A 14,558-nucleotide genomic window follows, 5' to 3' on the forward strand; every position below is an offset into this window, starting at 1 on the left:
GTTGTGAAGCAGTGATGATACTTCTTACACAGTTTCACTTATTGTTAATCAATCAGAGTTGCAAACGTCCAGTGTGATATGGAGACAGAACAGTGAATTTGTGGTTAGTATTAGAGAATAATGACTAAAAAGAAGTGACAGTTACAATTTGAATTTGAACTTTGGTTTAATAGTACAGTTATGTGTAGTTCAAAATATATATAGTTACATTCCAAAATGCACAGCACAAAATCAGACTGGTGAGTGGAGCCAAAGTCAGCAGTCTCCTTTCCATGAGCCACGGCGTTAGCACGTATTCTGAAAGCAAGATATTGAAGACAGTTAGTTATTGGTAATACAGCACTGTTAATGATTCTTGAGATGAGAATGAGAGTAGCACTTACAAAGTGGTGGGATGCCGCGACACAACCTAGAAATAATTATATAATCAATAATCCTTTAGAACAGCTTCTCTACCTGCATCTTGTTTTATTACTGTTATATTGTAATGCAGAAAAAAAGAGACATGTATTTAATTTTCTTTCATTTCCGACAGCACTGTTATGCTCCTAGGTTCCCATGTTATGAGTTCATTATAAGTGTCAGTTATGCTATCCAATTATTACTTAGTAAAAAGGTCACCATCCAATTTTTATTTGACAGAATAACCTAAGTCAAACCAAGACATTTTAAGGCAAAAATGTATTATATTTAAGAAACAAATTTTGTGTATTTATATGTTTCATTATATTTCTAAACTTTCATTTTTTTAAACCCTCTGAACACACATGTAAATAAAATCGTTGATGGAACAATGAACCTGTTTGTGTTTCTGTCAAACATCCCCACATGTTACACATAAGACACTTAAACACTTCAATACAATAATCTATATGGCACGTTCATGTAAGGAGTGTGTTTAAACTTACAATCAGTAAATGATAGTTGTCCATGGCTGCACTTGACAACAGTGAAATGTTGGAACCACTGATGACTCAGTTTCAAACACTCAAGCTTAGTCTTTTGACCTTCTTTCAAATGTTTAACCCCAAGGAAAGGTTTTAAGAAAGGGTTTGAATCTGAATCCACTACACAGAAAGCCTCTACACAAAAAGAACAGAAAAGAAGAGGATATTTAGATTGAGGTAAATTATTGGATCAGCATTTGGGATCAAAAATAGATTGTTAACTTGCATTTACCTGTGCATGAGGGCAGCGTTGACCAAGTGCCGCTGTGACACATCACTATTTCTGGACCCCATAGTTTGTAATAGGTAATACATTGGTACCTCAGATATGTTTCAGTTGTTTCCACAATGTCGCCATTTGGGACACGGGGTCTCTCTCCACATCTTGTAACTGGGAATCAAAACAAAGATGATAGCTTTATAAATCTTGTGTGATCAGCGTGTTACTTTGTTTAGATTTGCGTTTTCTCATGTAGCTTCAATTCAGTAAGTGGTCAACAAATGAGGAAACCTTTTGAAAACACACACACACACACACACACACACACACACACACGCACACACACACACACACACACACACACACACACACACACACAAAGACAGACACACGTGGTATAAAAGGAGCAATGAGTGCTGTGACTTACTTGCTGTTGTTGTCCGTCCAGTCTCTCTCTCGTTGTGTCCGGAGCCGGTAGAAACTCCTGTGAGATACAGATGAGATGAAGGAACACATGCAGCAGACTCAGCACTTTACTGTCAAACTGGGGTGTTGGGCAGATGGTTTGGACTCACCTCCGCCTAGTGTCCCGCTGCCACCAGGTCTACTGGGCCCCCCACCAGTGGTTCCTGCTCCCCCCCCTGTAGTTGGATGTCGATCATGTCTAGAGGTTGGTCTGCTTTCTCTCCCTGAAGACAAAGGGGAAAAATGACATTTTTGCAACCCTCACTACATGCATTTTAAACATGGCGCAAAGGACACAAGTAAGAAATTAGAGATGGGACACAGTGTACAATTCTGGTTCTCTCCCATGGCTTCCTCCCAGTTAAAGGTCTCCAGATTACCTCCTCATGACAGCATCCAGGAGGCATCTCGGCAGCGAGAGATGCCTCCTGGCTGGTATCTTGGCATCTCATCGCTGTGCAGTTTAGATGATTTTGGCCAAAAGTCTTTCAATAGCTGTCTATACTAATTCAAATTCATACACAGTGTCTACTCACTGCAGGGTTGGCCTTCGCTCCATTCTCCCATGATGCAAAAGAGGGATTGCTGCTTGACTGTTCCCTCCACACCATATTCATCTTCACATTCATACAGCACTTCTGAATTCGCAGCAAACAATCCCTGCATGCTCCGATGAATGATTACAGCATGGGGGAGTTTAGGGGGCTCACCACAGGCAGCATCGTCTCCTGCAATTAAGCAAATATATCATCAGTAAAAAGAAGTTAAAGCTATGTGATTGCTATTTGACTTACCATTTAAAAGATGCAGTCCTAATATTATTGAGTACTCACCCCTTGTTCACTGTAACACATCACACAAACTTACTCTCACAGACGGGCACAGACAACCATGTTCCATTTTTACATTCGGCTGTTGCATCATGGTCTTTGTGGATGTATCCTTCCTCACACTCAACCCTTATTCTTCTTCCGTCCTTGTACCATCTCTTAGGGGTCTTGCTGAATTTTGCATGCGGAATATTTTGAAGAAGGCAGTATTCTTCCTCTGGGTAAAAAAGAAAGAACAAACATTTGAATCTTAGAAGGGTGGCTTTTAGTGACATTTAGTGATATCTTATTATTTTCATTATGTAAAGTTTGACTTATATCAGCAGCTTTCATTTGGTCACTGCATGACTGCATATTCTATATACAATACGTGTCAAAAGCAAATACTCAGTATAAACTAGTTTTAAACTTTGAAAAAATGTATTATCCCATCATTCAAATATATCCTTTAAATGGCAAAGAGTAAGAGTGCAGTAGTGTGAATATCTTTGAATTTGGATTGATGACCAAACTGATGGCTATTAATTCATTTACACAACTTTACTAAATAAACTCCCATATACATATTTTCACCCTCCAAATTTTTGTTCTTATTTTCTTTGGGCTATCATTATAAATATTGATATACAGTATATCACATCGATTTGTTTAACTGACTTTTTATTTTATGATTTTTTTAAAACATGAGCCTGAACAGTTGAGATCTCTGTTATTAGTTAAAGTACCGTTTGAGCATTCTGTAGAGTGTTAGAATAAAGACCTTTGTTGTTGCTTTTACCCAAAAACAAAAGTAACAAAAGGCCAAAGGGAAATAAAATAAAATGAATGAAAGAAATTGCCAGAACAGATACAATGCAGCCTTTCCACCCATTCATTCACACCACATATATGTTTACTGATCACTTACCAATACATTCTAGTTTATGAGACCATTCGCCATTTTCACATGTGCTTGTCCCCCACCAGCCCTCCACTGCTGGTTTATGGCCTCTATCACAGGCATAATAGAGCTTTGTTCCATGCAGGTAGCTCACTTGGACAGGAACAAAATAACCATCATCAAGGTCAGGAGCTTCACAGGGTGATGTACTTTGGGCTGAAAAGCAAAGATAAGCGAGAGAATACAAATAATGAACATAAGGAATTTGTGCTTATCAAAATGTTGGTATGTGAATTCATTGTTCTTACCATGTAGCGCTCCAGGAAACCAAATCAGAAGAACAAATCTGAGGCATTTGAAGGACATTTTGTCAGGAATGAAATCACACAACCACAAAGCAGAGCTAAGAGCCACGAACAGATCAGGATCAGTTAATAATTGCCAATCCCCAAAAAGCTAAGAAATGTAGACTAAACAGTGATTGCCTCACTGACATATTGCTGAGAAGTGAGAGCACAGTGTACACGAATAACAATCGGATCGATTAGGGAACAGATTTCCAAATAATTTCCCGGACAGCTGTGATCAGAGGTCAACATGTTGAAATACTAAAACACACTCAGACCAAAGGACAAACAGTGTAAACACTCAGGTAAAAGGTACTTTGTAACTACTGTGCTGTAAAGTAAAAATGTCTAAATAATTAATTAGGTGTCGGAACATGAGTACTGCTAATGAGTACAACCCCTTGCTACATGGAAGCATGTAAAGGTTAAAAGAATTAGGCCCCGGTATTGATCCCTGCGGAGCACCACAGATTAGCTCAGTTTCTCTGTTAGAAAAGGTTAAATCAAAAACTCTCTATTTGAGAATTACGAGGAGAATCACTTGAGGCCCGCCATTGTTAAGGGGACACGTTACAGGTTACAGTTCTGATACTACTTTTGGTGTCAGTAATTCTGCATTAACCAGGGCAAAATGTTCTATGTGGTCTCACTTGATAAGAAGTTAGGATCATTTTGTAGGCCGATACCAGATCAAATCCTAAATAGTTCTTCACATGTAGATGATACAATTTCACTGTTAAATTCATGTTAAGTTTGTGTATTCTTGCGTTAAGCCCTTGGGTGCACTGGCCCATTTGGTAACGGTCTATCCCCTCCCAGTACCAAAGTGCAGTCTCGGATTGCTGCTGTGCCTTTTGGCTGCATAGACTTGCTGAAGCCATTTGTTTCCTAAAAGTACTACGTAATAGTAACTGAAGAGTTGAGTTGTAGAGGAATCTTAGCTTTGTAATCCAAGTCAGGCCTTGTTTGACCTGTCTTTAATTTGCCCTCAGCTGTTCCTTTCACAGATCTATGATTGCAGCAGTTTGTGTGGTCAGAAGAAGAAGTTTTGAAGAGTCCATCTTGGGAATAAAACGATTAGTAACATAGGCAACTGCTTGTTCTCATCTATACAAAGTTGGAAAGTGGCGAATGACATGTTACCATTGTTTCAGTGGCACACCAGTTCTTACTGGTTTGTCACTGCTATTCGTGTACTGCTTCTAATTGACTTGAGTGCACATCAGTGATGTTACACTGACAGCTACCATTTCCTATTAACATTAACTTACTAGCAAATTCCTCTGGTGACTGCTATCTGTTGGCATATGCCTCTTAAAAGTATCAAGCCACTCTTGTTTGACTATCTACCAGTTCTAAACACCACAAACCTCTTTGGACTGTAGTTACTATGGCATGCAAAAATGCAAAAATGCAAAAACCTAAAATACACGGTTACTCAAAATGAATATACCTATTGCTACTTTTTGATCTGAATTCATTGACCCTTTGATGTGTTGAGGGTGGATGTGCCCTGTTGACCCAGGTGGAGTTTGAAACCAGACAAAGCACAGAGGAGTAAGGTGCAAATCGGAATAAGGGTTTATTTATCCCAAAACAGCCAAGCAAAACAAAGAAAAGGTGCAATTATTACACTGATTATGAAGTCTTTTGAATCTCCTCCAAGTCTCCAGGAGAAGCTGAGACCCATGAATAAAGCCCTCCTCTAACCCTGAGCTTGGGCCGTACCACTTCTCAACAAAATCACAGGGGACAAAAAGTGAACAGCAAAATCAAAAGCATAATTGATCCACATAAATATATAAAAACTACTTTAAATTATGAAGATAAATACAATATCAACCCAAAGCACGCATGCACGCACACATACACACATACACACAATTCGAAAAATGTCGATGATGAAATATTAACATAAAGCTGAGGGACCAAAGTAGCAATTGTGGTTATTTTTTGTTGGTGGAGAGAAGGACAGCTTACACTATGAACTGGGATTTAGAGATAAAGGAGCAGGACTGCAAATCGCCACCAGTGCTGAAGTTAAGGGAATATTTTGAATTAACACAACCCAAAATAGCATATACAATACCATAAACAATGACAAAGTGTAACAAACAAGTGGCAGTAATGGCTGCCACAAAACAGGGCAGATCAGCCGCGTCACAACACGTATAAATCTTAATTGGTATAGAACCCTGACCCCTCCGTACAGGTTTGAGCATGGGAATGTCTGCGTTTAGAACATACAGTAGATCTCGCATTATCATAAAAAGCAGCTTTAGTACCACAGTGAAACACACATCAGCTTTTTCTTTGTAAAATAGAACTATAAACTCATACATATCTTGACTCATACATATAAACCATCTGTTATGTACAAAATACACATACATTTTGGCATTTGCAATTCTTCTGCAAAAGTCTCATTTATTGTGGGTTTCCATTTGGATTTAGTGGATTGTTCCCTTGAGATGGACATAATGGTGTGCTTGTTAGTTTGACCTAAACTGATGTTGATTGTGTTTCCCTCCATTCATTCTGGTAAGGTGTGGCCTGTTCATCTTGTCCTTGAATGAGTTGATGCAGGCGTTACGTTTGTTGCTTTGCAGGTGATGCCAGTATTTAAGGAGTTCACTGGGATGGAAGCCGTGTGATGTTATGAGGTGGCTGTACTTGCAGCTGGAGTAAGACACTCGCCAGTGGTTGAATAGGAACCCATTGGGCGGTGGTGTGGGCTCAATCCGGAGTTTGGCAAGACATAATCCAACATACACGTCTTCCAGATGCAGACGGCGGATGCTTAAAGATGCCCCATAGATTTTCCTCGCCAAGTCTCCAGAGAACACGTAACCGGTCCCAGAGCAGAATGTGGGATACTTCTCGTTTGGGTACAGCTCAGGCGACATGAACCACTTGCTGTTTTTATTCCTGTTGGGTGCAAAGCCCCTCATGTTATTACCTGTGAAATAGTTCTTTCTGGGCTTCAGTTCTGGCTTAAGCAGTTTGTGGATTAGGTAGTCCGTGTTTACAAACATGTCGCTGTCTGTCTTCATGACGTAGCGGGCTGACGGACAATGCAGTGTCACCCAGTTCATTCCCATCAATGTCTTTATGGTCAGATTTTTGTAAGTATCCCTAAAGTCTTGTTGGATAATGTCATGATACTTCCGGCTCTCTGCTTCCAGCATTCTTTGTTGTAAATTCCCCAGTTCCCCCTCATTTCTCCCAAGCAAAAATAGCCGGATGACCTCCAGGCCTGGAGCAATGCTCTCATTTCCCCATGTCTCCCGTATGGCATTCCTAGCCTCCACCTGCCGAGCCTCAGTGGCTATCAACAGCACCAGAAATGGTGCTGGTCTGCTCTCTGGACATTTGTCTGGCTCATTGGTGAGGTAAGGGTGGGGTCCTGGGGTTATCTTGTAATGTGGGGCTCTCTCTTCCTTTTGGGTTGTGTTGGTTGTCAAAGAGTTCCCAAGACCTGGGTCTCCCCGAGGAGAGGTAACTGCTTCCTCCTTGTGGGAGCTGATGTTAGTTTCAGCCCTAAAAGTTGCTTGAGTTGCAATCACAAATCTCCACAGAGGATGCTGCGAACTCAAGTTCCATTTGCCTTTGGTGAAATGCAGTCCTCCCCCTCCATACACCACAGGATGTACTCTCTGCCATGACATACCTGTGAGCCCAGGTAGCCACTCCTGGTGGACAAGAAACACCAGTAACCCCAGCAGGGAGAGCAGATACACAAGGCCTGCTAAATGTGTACAGCAATGGCGTCTCCTCCACTGCATGGCTCTTGAGGCCACTCACTAATTCACGAGGACAATCACCACACTTGGCTGCAGCTTTTAGATCCCTGGACACAGTGTGATGTGCATGTGATGAGTCTCATGTGCAGGGTTGGTAATCCATTTCCACATATGTCAATGTAAATCAGTTTGTTATGTGACTATCCAGCTCTGGGGTGTCGGTCCATTTGAATGTTGAATCTTCAGTGGTTCCTTTTGTCTAAGAGAGAAGGGAGAGAACATCTGTAATCGATAACATAAACAGGTCTGTAACCTACAAGTACGAGACTAAGTAAGGCTAATATCAGGCTAAATTAGTGTCATTATGTATGTTATATAATAAATATAACATGATATATGATATTGTGCTCAGTAAAACTGCTTCAGCAGGAGTGGAAAGTAGCATCTGCCAGAAAGTTAAAGCAACAGCAGCCTTCGAGGCAAAGAGAAACAGCAGAAAATGTCGCAGCATAAACTCATTCAAGATGACCCCATTTGGTGGAACTGGAGAGAGAAGTTGGCCAGTGACAGCGGTATTGGCTTTCATGACTTCATGGCTTTCATGATGTTTGTCCTCCAGGTGCCACCTGACATCTCTGGACAATGACAGCCCAGCAATCTGCAGCACTGAAGGGGACAATGGCCGGTGAGACTAAGAGAAGGAGCCGTCAGATGTTGGATCCAGCAGTGTGTACGTCCTTTCAGCTCCTGCACGAGACCACCGCTTTAAACAACTCAAGTGTCTCGATGAGGAAAAAGGAGACAGTGTATGCACTGTGCACGGCTGAAGAAGAAGTGAAGGTGATCCCCCCAAACTCATTGCGCCTCTTCACTTTCACCACCATTAATTCCTGATGCTGAGATAAACAGTGAGACTGTTTGTGCACGGCTGCAACTAATACTCTGACATGGTGCTCATGGTACCTGCAGCAGGCATCTCTCCTTTCTGCTGCTCAGGTTCATACGTTCAGGATGGGTAAACATTCTCTCTCTCTCTCTCTCTCTCTCTCCCTCTCTCCATTATTTTGTCTGAATCAAAGCAGAGTTTGATCCATCCCAGCTGTCAGCAGCACTGGGTTGCCATTGTCTGCTGTAAATGCCACTTGTGTGATCGACAATGAGTGGCACAACCTATCACACTGTCTCTTTGTGCCGCACATTCCAGTGAGTTGATACTGAGAAATGAATAAACTGGGATTATTTGGTCGAGCATGGATGTGTTGTCAGTGGGAAAAGGCTGATTTTGCTCTTACTGATGGAGAGAAGTAAGGGATGTAAATGTCATAAGGAGGATCATCATGTAAATTGCACATCCCCTTTCTCATAAACAAGATTTATTACATTTATCAATTTTATTATCAGCATCATGTGCTGTCTAGGCTTACTACCAGAATGAAATTGAACAAAATCCACATAAAGGAACAGTTATAAGACGATCCGCCTGTGTCTGTCTTTGTGTGCTGCCAGCACTATGAAGTGGAGTGTGACTTTCCACTGGCTTACACACTGCCCCCTTCAAGGACCCCCCCAAGACAAAGAGCGGTTTGTGAGAGCTCACAGAGGCACTGAAAAGACCTACACTGGCTCTCACGGCTGCATCAACAGAAATAGATGCGTTCCTTTAAAGTAGGCGCGCCTCTCATGTGCAGTGCTTTCAGAATGAATAATTTCCTTCCGTGCATTTTGTAGAATTATTTCCTCACCGTTGCACTGACTCGCAAAAAGCAATTATTTTAAGCCTTCTACAAATAAAAAACGTACCTGATTTGGTTTGAGTCTGTCTGTTTCTCTTGCACAGATCATTCTGAGAGATGTGATCCGTTATGATTCCCAGACGTTGAACTGCAGCCTGTTCTCCGTTTTTACTGTGATGTCGCCCAAATTCCATTGCTGTCCCTTATATCCAGCATGAGCTCGACTGCTCAGCTCCTCTAAAACACGTGACGGATCCTCTCCTCTTCATCCTTCATCTGCATCTGTCACTCAAACAGCATTGATAAAATTGATTCTCCTGCTCTTCCACTTGCACAGCTACCGGCACACAGACACACACGCAAGCATAGGTACAGTATGTCTGTGTGTGTGCATAGGCAGAACATCTGCGTTGGTGCATAGTCCCACGAGGCTTGACGCCAACACTGCTGTGCTGCCACTGCCTCTGAGCAAAGGCAAAGAAAAGTGTCAGTGGCAGGTTGGGTTACTGCAGTCACTGTCACTGTCTTTGCCTTATGTGCCTGTGTATTCCAGCACAGCGTTGGTCTATAGATGCTGTTTTAGCTTCACGTCTCTCGCACTGTGACGCTCGTCATACTCTGTTTGGCTCTCAGCTGCATTAATTCAGTCACTGCCTTCCTCTCTCTCTTCCTGTGTGATTCGCACGCCCTGTTCTTCACTTCCTCCACCCCCCTTTGCCCATTTCTGTTATATTGCTGCTACTGCTTCCCCCCCTTTCCACCCTCCTCAGCAACCATTCTCGCCGATGTGTTGTCTGCTTGCATGAAAAGAGGCGTGAGGGGTGAATGCAGTGGGGGAAGAGGAGGAGGGGGAGGAGGAGAAGGAGGATGAAGAGGAGGAGGGGGAGGAGGAGAAGGAGGATGAAGAGGAGGAGGAGGAGGAGGAAGTGGTGGTGGTGGTTGTGTGTTCGTTCTGAAAGGCAACTCCAGGCTTGGTAGCAGTTCACTCTCTCACCACGTATCACACACACACACACACACACACACACACACACACACACACACACACACACACACACAGTGTCTGCTGGTGTTGCTGACTGCTCTGTTGAAGGGGGGGGGGGGGCTCCTGACCTATTTATATTCACACCAGCCGCCCATCAAGCGATATAAAGACAATCTCCACTGAAACAAAACAGGTTATACAGTAATGACAGACCCCGCCTGTGTCACGTCTCATTTTTGTGCTTTTGTGACAATGTTACAATTCAGCACACGGTTTTGCACCGCCGTCCCTCTTGTTTTAGCAGCAGCAGCAGTGCAGCCTGTTACTCTGCAATGAGTGAGACAGAGGGTAACATGCCTCTTGGCAATTCCATTGATCCAGTCTTAAATGCCACATCACATATCTTGTGGGTCTTTTACATACTGAGCACAGATAATTAAGTGTTTCTGCCGCATTCACTCAGGCGTGGCAGGTCACCACGCTTGAATTTCCACTGCCATGTGCACAATGTTGCTTCATTTCTCATCCTTGTAATCATTTCCACCGCAACAGCTGTTCTCGTGTTATAGTAACTGAAAAGTGATATCATCTTCCATTTCGTACATTTCCTAAAGTTTGAATTTGACCTGCAGCTGGTGGATGTGAGGAGAGAAAACAGCATTTAGTACAAGAGACCTTAAGCATACTTACATTTGTGTTGTTTACATGCACACTCAGTAACCACTTCACTACACACAGCAGTACAATTCAATCTAACAGCATTGCTATAAAGCCTACCTTGTGACTGCTGGGTTTGGTTCGGGTCTCTGGGTGGAATTCCTTCTCTTTGTTTTTGTTTTTTTATTTTTTTTTCTCTTCTTTTCTTCACCAGTACTGTGTCATGTTCTCACAACCTTCAGCGGCCGTGGCTTCCTGCTATTTCTCCTTTAAATCTACTTGTGCAGTTTTAAAGGCAGAACCGAAAATGTTAGTGTGTGAGTGTGATGATCCCTAAGGTATAAGTGCACTATAGGGACTTTTAGTGTTGTTTCGTAATGAACATCTGTGCTGTCAGCGTCACTACTGGGTCGCTTAACTTCAACATTAGACACACGTGACACAGTTACAACTTGGCCTGGATGTAGAAGATTTTATGCAGGATTTCTGAGTGGAGCTGTGTTTGTGAAAGGCACCTTTGTTTGAGAGATGAATCCAGTGTCTGTTCCACTTCTCTGTGATGCAAAGCCCAAGATGCTCTTCCACCTCTGCAGCTTGTGTGTACGTGTGTGTGTGTGTGTGTTTGTGTGAAACGCAGCAAAAGAAAGCGCAATCCCATCGGGGTTGAGTGATGACCTGAGAGGCTGAATGTGTGTGTGCGACCCTTTTCCTCTTCCAGCAGAAATATAGGTCAATAAGCTGATTTTCACACACACACACACACACACACACACACACACACACACACACACACACACACACACACACACACACACACACACACACACACACAAACAAACACACAAAGTGGAATGCATGAGGCAAACTCTGAAGCTGTAAGCCTAAACCTGAAACAGCTGAGAGGAGATGTGTTAAAGCACTGCTGTGTTAAAGTGATCTTTCTTACAGTCATTCAACAACAAGTTTAGAGTCCAGATTTCAAAATGGTTTCCCCTGAGTTCAGAGGTCAGTATGTTGAAGTAGCTTAACACTTACAACTCAGTGAGAGTGCATAATATTACTTTTTGATCAATAAATGATATTCAAAGTGGAACTATTGTTGAAGGTTACTTACTAAGTTTGAGTGATGATGATGATAATGAAGCTCATCCACTTTACTATTACTTATTGCAAGCTTACATGATAAACAGACAACATACTTGTGTTAATGTTTTTATTTATTTAAAGTTGCATCTCCAGCTTTGAGCCGATCACCAAATACAATGCAAGCCAGTCCGCTGTTGCATTAGATATTTATGTTTTAGATCCAGTAGATCCACAGATTTATTTTTGAGATGTTGTTAGATGTGTTTCTGTTGATTTTGAACTTTGACAGATCCAATGTGTGGAATGAATGTAAAGATGGATATGTCACAGTGGGAACATTCACACAACAATCCCTCAGCTGCAGCGCTGGACAATGGAGCAATCACCAACCCTGCAGTGAGTGGACACGGCATCTTGAAAGGTGTTTTAGTATTTTACTCCAATTGCCCCCATAAGAGAAAGATCTGGCTTTAGTTGAGGACATATGGAGTTGCAGGAATCCAAACATGAGTCAATGATTGTATTGATAACTCAGTAACCTTGACTACAATGGCAGAGAAATTAATAATACTTAAAACCAAGAAAAAAACACCCACCTCTGGACGTGGAGCTGAATGTGTTCCAGGCTTGTCTGGTCCATCTTTTAGGAGGCCATGTTCATGATTTGGTTTTGAGAAAGATTCTTGTCTGCTTAAAGAGCTTGTGACTATTTGTCCATCCATCCAAATTGTTCATTTCAGAGCCAAAGCCTCCTGTTACAGTTGGGGCCGCTTCAGGTAAGACGAGAAATCCATTTCTGATCTGTACAAGTGAATCAAAACATTACTTAATTCATTTCACAAACTAAATATTTCTTCACATATGGACTCTCTGAGGGAGTGGAAGCACACCAGGCACTGGACACAGTGTGCGTCCACCTACAGTGGAGGATGGAGGAGCTAATGCTCATGGGAGACCCACAGCAGGTGGAGGTATGTTATTGAAAGAGAAATATTTCGAATACAGTGTTTCAATATTTATATTTGATATGAATTGCAAGCAGGAGGAAGACCTACAGGGGGGGGAGCAGGAACCACTGGTAGGGAGCCCAGTAGACCTGGTGGCAGCGGGACACCAGGTGGAAGTTCCCTAGTTAGCAGATGTGGAGACAGACCCCTTGTCCCAAATGGTGACGTTGTGGAAGAAACTGAAACATATCTGAGGTACAAATGTGCTGCCTTCTACAAACTGGAGGGTCCAGACAGAGTGATGTGTCACAGCCACGGCACCTGGTCACAGCTGCCCTCATGCACAGGTAAATGCAACTTAATACAACTGCATATAACAATAATATTTATACTAATAATAGTGCTTAATGTCTAAGATCTTACCTGAAAAAAAAATCATCTGTTTTCTGTTCTTTCTGTTCAGTTGAGACTTTCTGTGTTGTGAATCCTGGTTCACCCCTTCTGCCTCATTACTCTCGACCTTTAACTGAGAGTAAAGTTATCAGCGAAAACAAAGTTGAGATCTTTTATTGTTACTCACAGTATTATTCTCTGGGGCGATGTGAGAATGGATTGGTTCGATTTACCCGATGTAAGTACAATTAAACTCTTTGTTAGATACTTTAAGACACATTTATACACAGTTACATTCATGCTGCTTTGTTATCTGGTTGTTTGTAGGTTGTCATCCTTCTGATCATCGAAACGTGAGTTGATTTTGATTTTTAAATCTGTTTGATAAAAATATGTATATTACTGCCAGCTCAGTCCACAGGGACTCAGCTTGGGAACCGGAGGGTCGCCGGTTCGACTCCCGTATGGACCAAGAAAGTGGACTGGCAGCTGGCGAATTGCCAGTTTGCCTCCATGGCACTGTGGAGGTGCCCTTGAGCAAGGCTGCTCCATGGGCGCCGTATCATGGCTGCCCTGCGCTGACCCCTCTGTAATGCATGTGTGTGTGTAAGAGGGGCACGCAAGACACATTTCTGATTGACGTGTTTGCATGGTGACGTGTTCACTGGTGATTTGACCCAATAAGTCATCTTTCTAAAACAACAGCAATTTTAGATCTAGAATAAAAGTGACTGATATTCAAGTATTAAAATGAACAAAGTTTCATAAAGCTTGATTACTTTAAAACTGTTCTCTTGTTCCCAGAATCATTGCACCTGAGGCTGTTATGTGGAAGGGAAGGGACCGCTGACCTTTGGGCCACTCAACACAGAATGGAGAAAAGAAAGTTGAAAATCAACAGAAACACGTCTAACAACATCTAAACTACGTTTATGTGGATCTACTGGGTCCAAAATATAAATAGCTAATGTAACAGCAAACTGTTTGGCTCTTGTATTGTATACACAAGCATGTTGTTTGTTTATCTGGTAAGCTTGCAATAAGTAAACAAAAAACATGTAAACATTATCTTGATTTGTCTGACACACAAACAATGTGAAGCGACAGAACCATCACTACAGTCACTTCTCTGTGTGTGTGTGTGTGTGTGTGTGTGTGTGTGTGTGTGTGTGTGTGTGTGTGTGTGTGTGTGTAGGTGTAGGTGTGTAGGTGTATGGGTGTGTGGGTGTGTGAGTGATATCACTTACACATGCAGACAGAAAAGAAATTCTGCTGTAAGGGGAATAGGGTCACACACACACATTCAGCCTCTCAGGTCATCACTC

General features: G+C 42.2%; 3 protein-coding genes across 4 annotated transcripts; 1 reads left to right on the forward strand and 2 right to left on the reverse strand.

Annotated features, from left to right (window-relative positions):
- Positions 1 to 147: 147 nt before the first annotated feature.
- Positions 148 to 3,859, reverse strand: LOC142994009 (complement factor H-related protein 1-like). Its single transcript, XM_076144653.1, has 10 exons — positions 3,651 to 3,859; positions 3,370 to 3,558; positions 2,500 to 2,679; positions 2,169 to 2,360; positions 1,743 to 1,856; positions 1,595 to 1,651; positions 1,180 to 1,338; positions 909 to 1,082; positions 384 to 409; positions 148 to 297 (listed from the first exon to the last, which is right to left on the reverse strand). The coding sequence occupies exons 1-10, from the start codon at positions 3,706 to 3,708 to the stop codon at positions 286 to 288; spliced, it is 1,161 nt and encodes a 386-aa protein (XP_076000768.1). The 5' UTR covers positions 3,709 to 3,859; the 3' UTR covers positions 148 to 285.
- Positions 3,860 to 5,257: 1,398 nt separating this feature from the next.
- On the reverse strand, positions 5,258 to 11,075 carry LOC142994372 (beta-1,3-galactosyltransferase 2). 2 transcript variants are annotated; one of them, XM_076145170.1, is made up of 3 exons: positions 10,928 to 11,075; positions 9,233 to 9,447; positions 5,258 to 7,691 (listed from the first exon to the last, which is right to left on the reverse strand). In XM_076145170.1, the coding sequence occupies exon 3, from the start codon at positions 7,472 to 7,474 to the stop codon at positions 6,182 to 6,184; it is 1,293 nt and encodes a 430-aa protein (XP_076001285.1). In that variant the 5' UTR covers positions 7,475 to 7,691; positions 9,233 to 9,447; positions 10,928 to 11,075; the 3' UTR covers positions 5,258 to 6,181. The 2 variants fall into 2 exon arrangements, with proteins under 2 accessions (XP_076001285.1, XP_076001286.1); XM_076145171.1 differs by lacking the exon at positions 9,233 to 9,447.
- On the forward strand, positions 7,932 to 14,301 carry LOC142994077 (uncharacterized). Its single transcript, XM_076144748.1, has 9 exons — positions 7,932 to 7,969; positions 8,052 to 8,117; positions 12,183 to 12,289; positions 12,634 to 12,669; positions 12,769 to 12,864; positions 12,936 to 13,187; positions 13,304 to 13,471; positions 13,561 to 13,586; positions 14,038 to 14,301. The coding sequence occupies exons 1-9, from the start codon at positions 7,932 to 7,934 to the stop codon at positions 14,050 to 14,052; spliced, it is 804 nt and encodes a 267-aa protein (XP_076000863.1). The 3' UTR covers positions 14,053 to 14,301.
- The last annotated feature ends 257 nt before the right edge of the window (positions 14,302 to 14,558 follow it).

This window comes from Genypterus blacodes, unplaced genomic scaffold, assembly GCF_046128005.1.
Source record: "Genypterus blacodes isolate CSIRO-AG114 ecotype Tasmania unplaced genomic scaffold, CSIRO-AGI_Gbla_v1 ptg000029l_1, whole genome shotgun sequence".
In the NCBI taxonomy this organism is placed as follows: domain Eukaryota; kingdom Metazoa; phylum Chordata; class Actinopteri; order Ophidiiformes; family Ophidiidae; genus Genypterus; species Genypterus blacodes.

Bases quoted from the DNA above. Each gene is read 5' to 3' on its own strand.
- LOC142994372 (XM_076145171.1), bottom strand. From the start codon at position 7,474: ATGCAGTGGAGGAGACGCCATTGCTGTACACATTTAGCAGGCCTTGTG.
- LOC142994009 (XM_076144653.1), bottom strand. From the start codon at position 3,708: ATGTCCTTCAAATGCCTCAGATTTGTTCTTCTGATTTGGTTTCCTGGA. The intron at 2,680-3,369 runs GTAAGTGATCAG...TTTTTTACCCAG, and splicing joins TCATAAACTAGAATGTATTG to AGGAAGAATACTGCCTTCTT. The intron at 410-908 runs GTAAGTTTAAAC...AATTATTTCTAG, and splicing joins ACAACTATCATTTACTGATT to GTTGTGTCGCGGCATCCCAC.
- LOC142994077 (XM_076144748.1), top strand. From the start codon at position 7,932: ATGTCGCAGCATAAACTCATTCAAGATGACCCCATTTG. The intron at 8,118-12,182 runs GTGAGACTAAGA...GAACTTTGACAG, and splicing joins ACTGAAGGGGACAATGGCCG to ATCCAATGTGTGGAATGAAT. The intron at 12,290-12,633 runs GTGAGTGGACAC...TGTTCATTTCAG, and splicing joins GAGCAATCACCAACCCTGCA to AGCCAAAGCCTCCTGTTACA.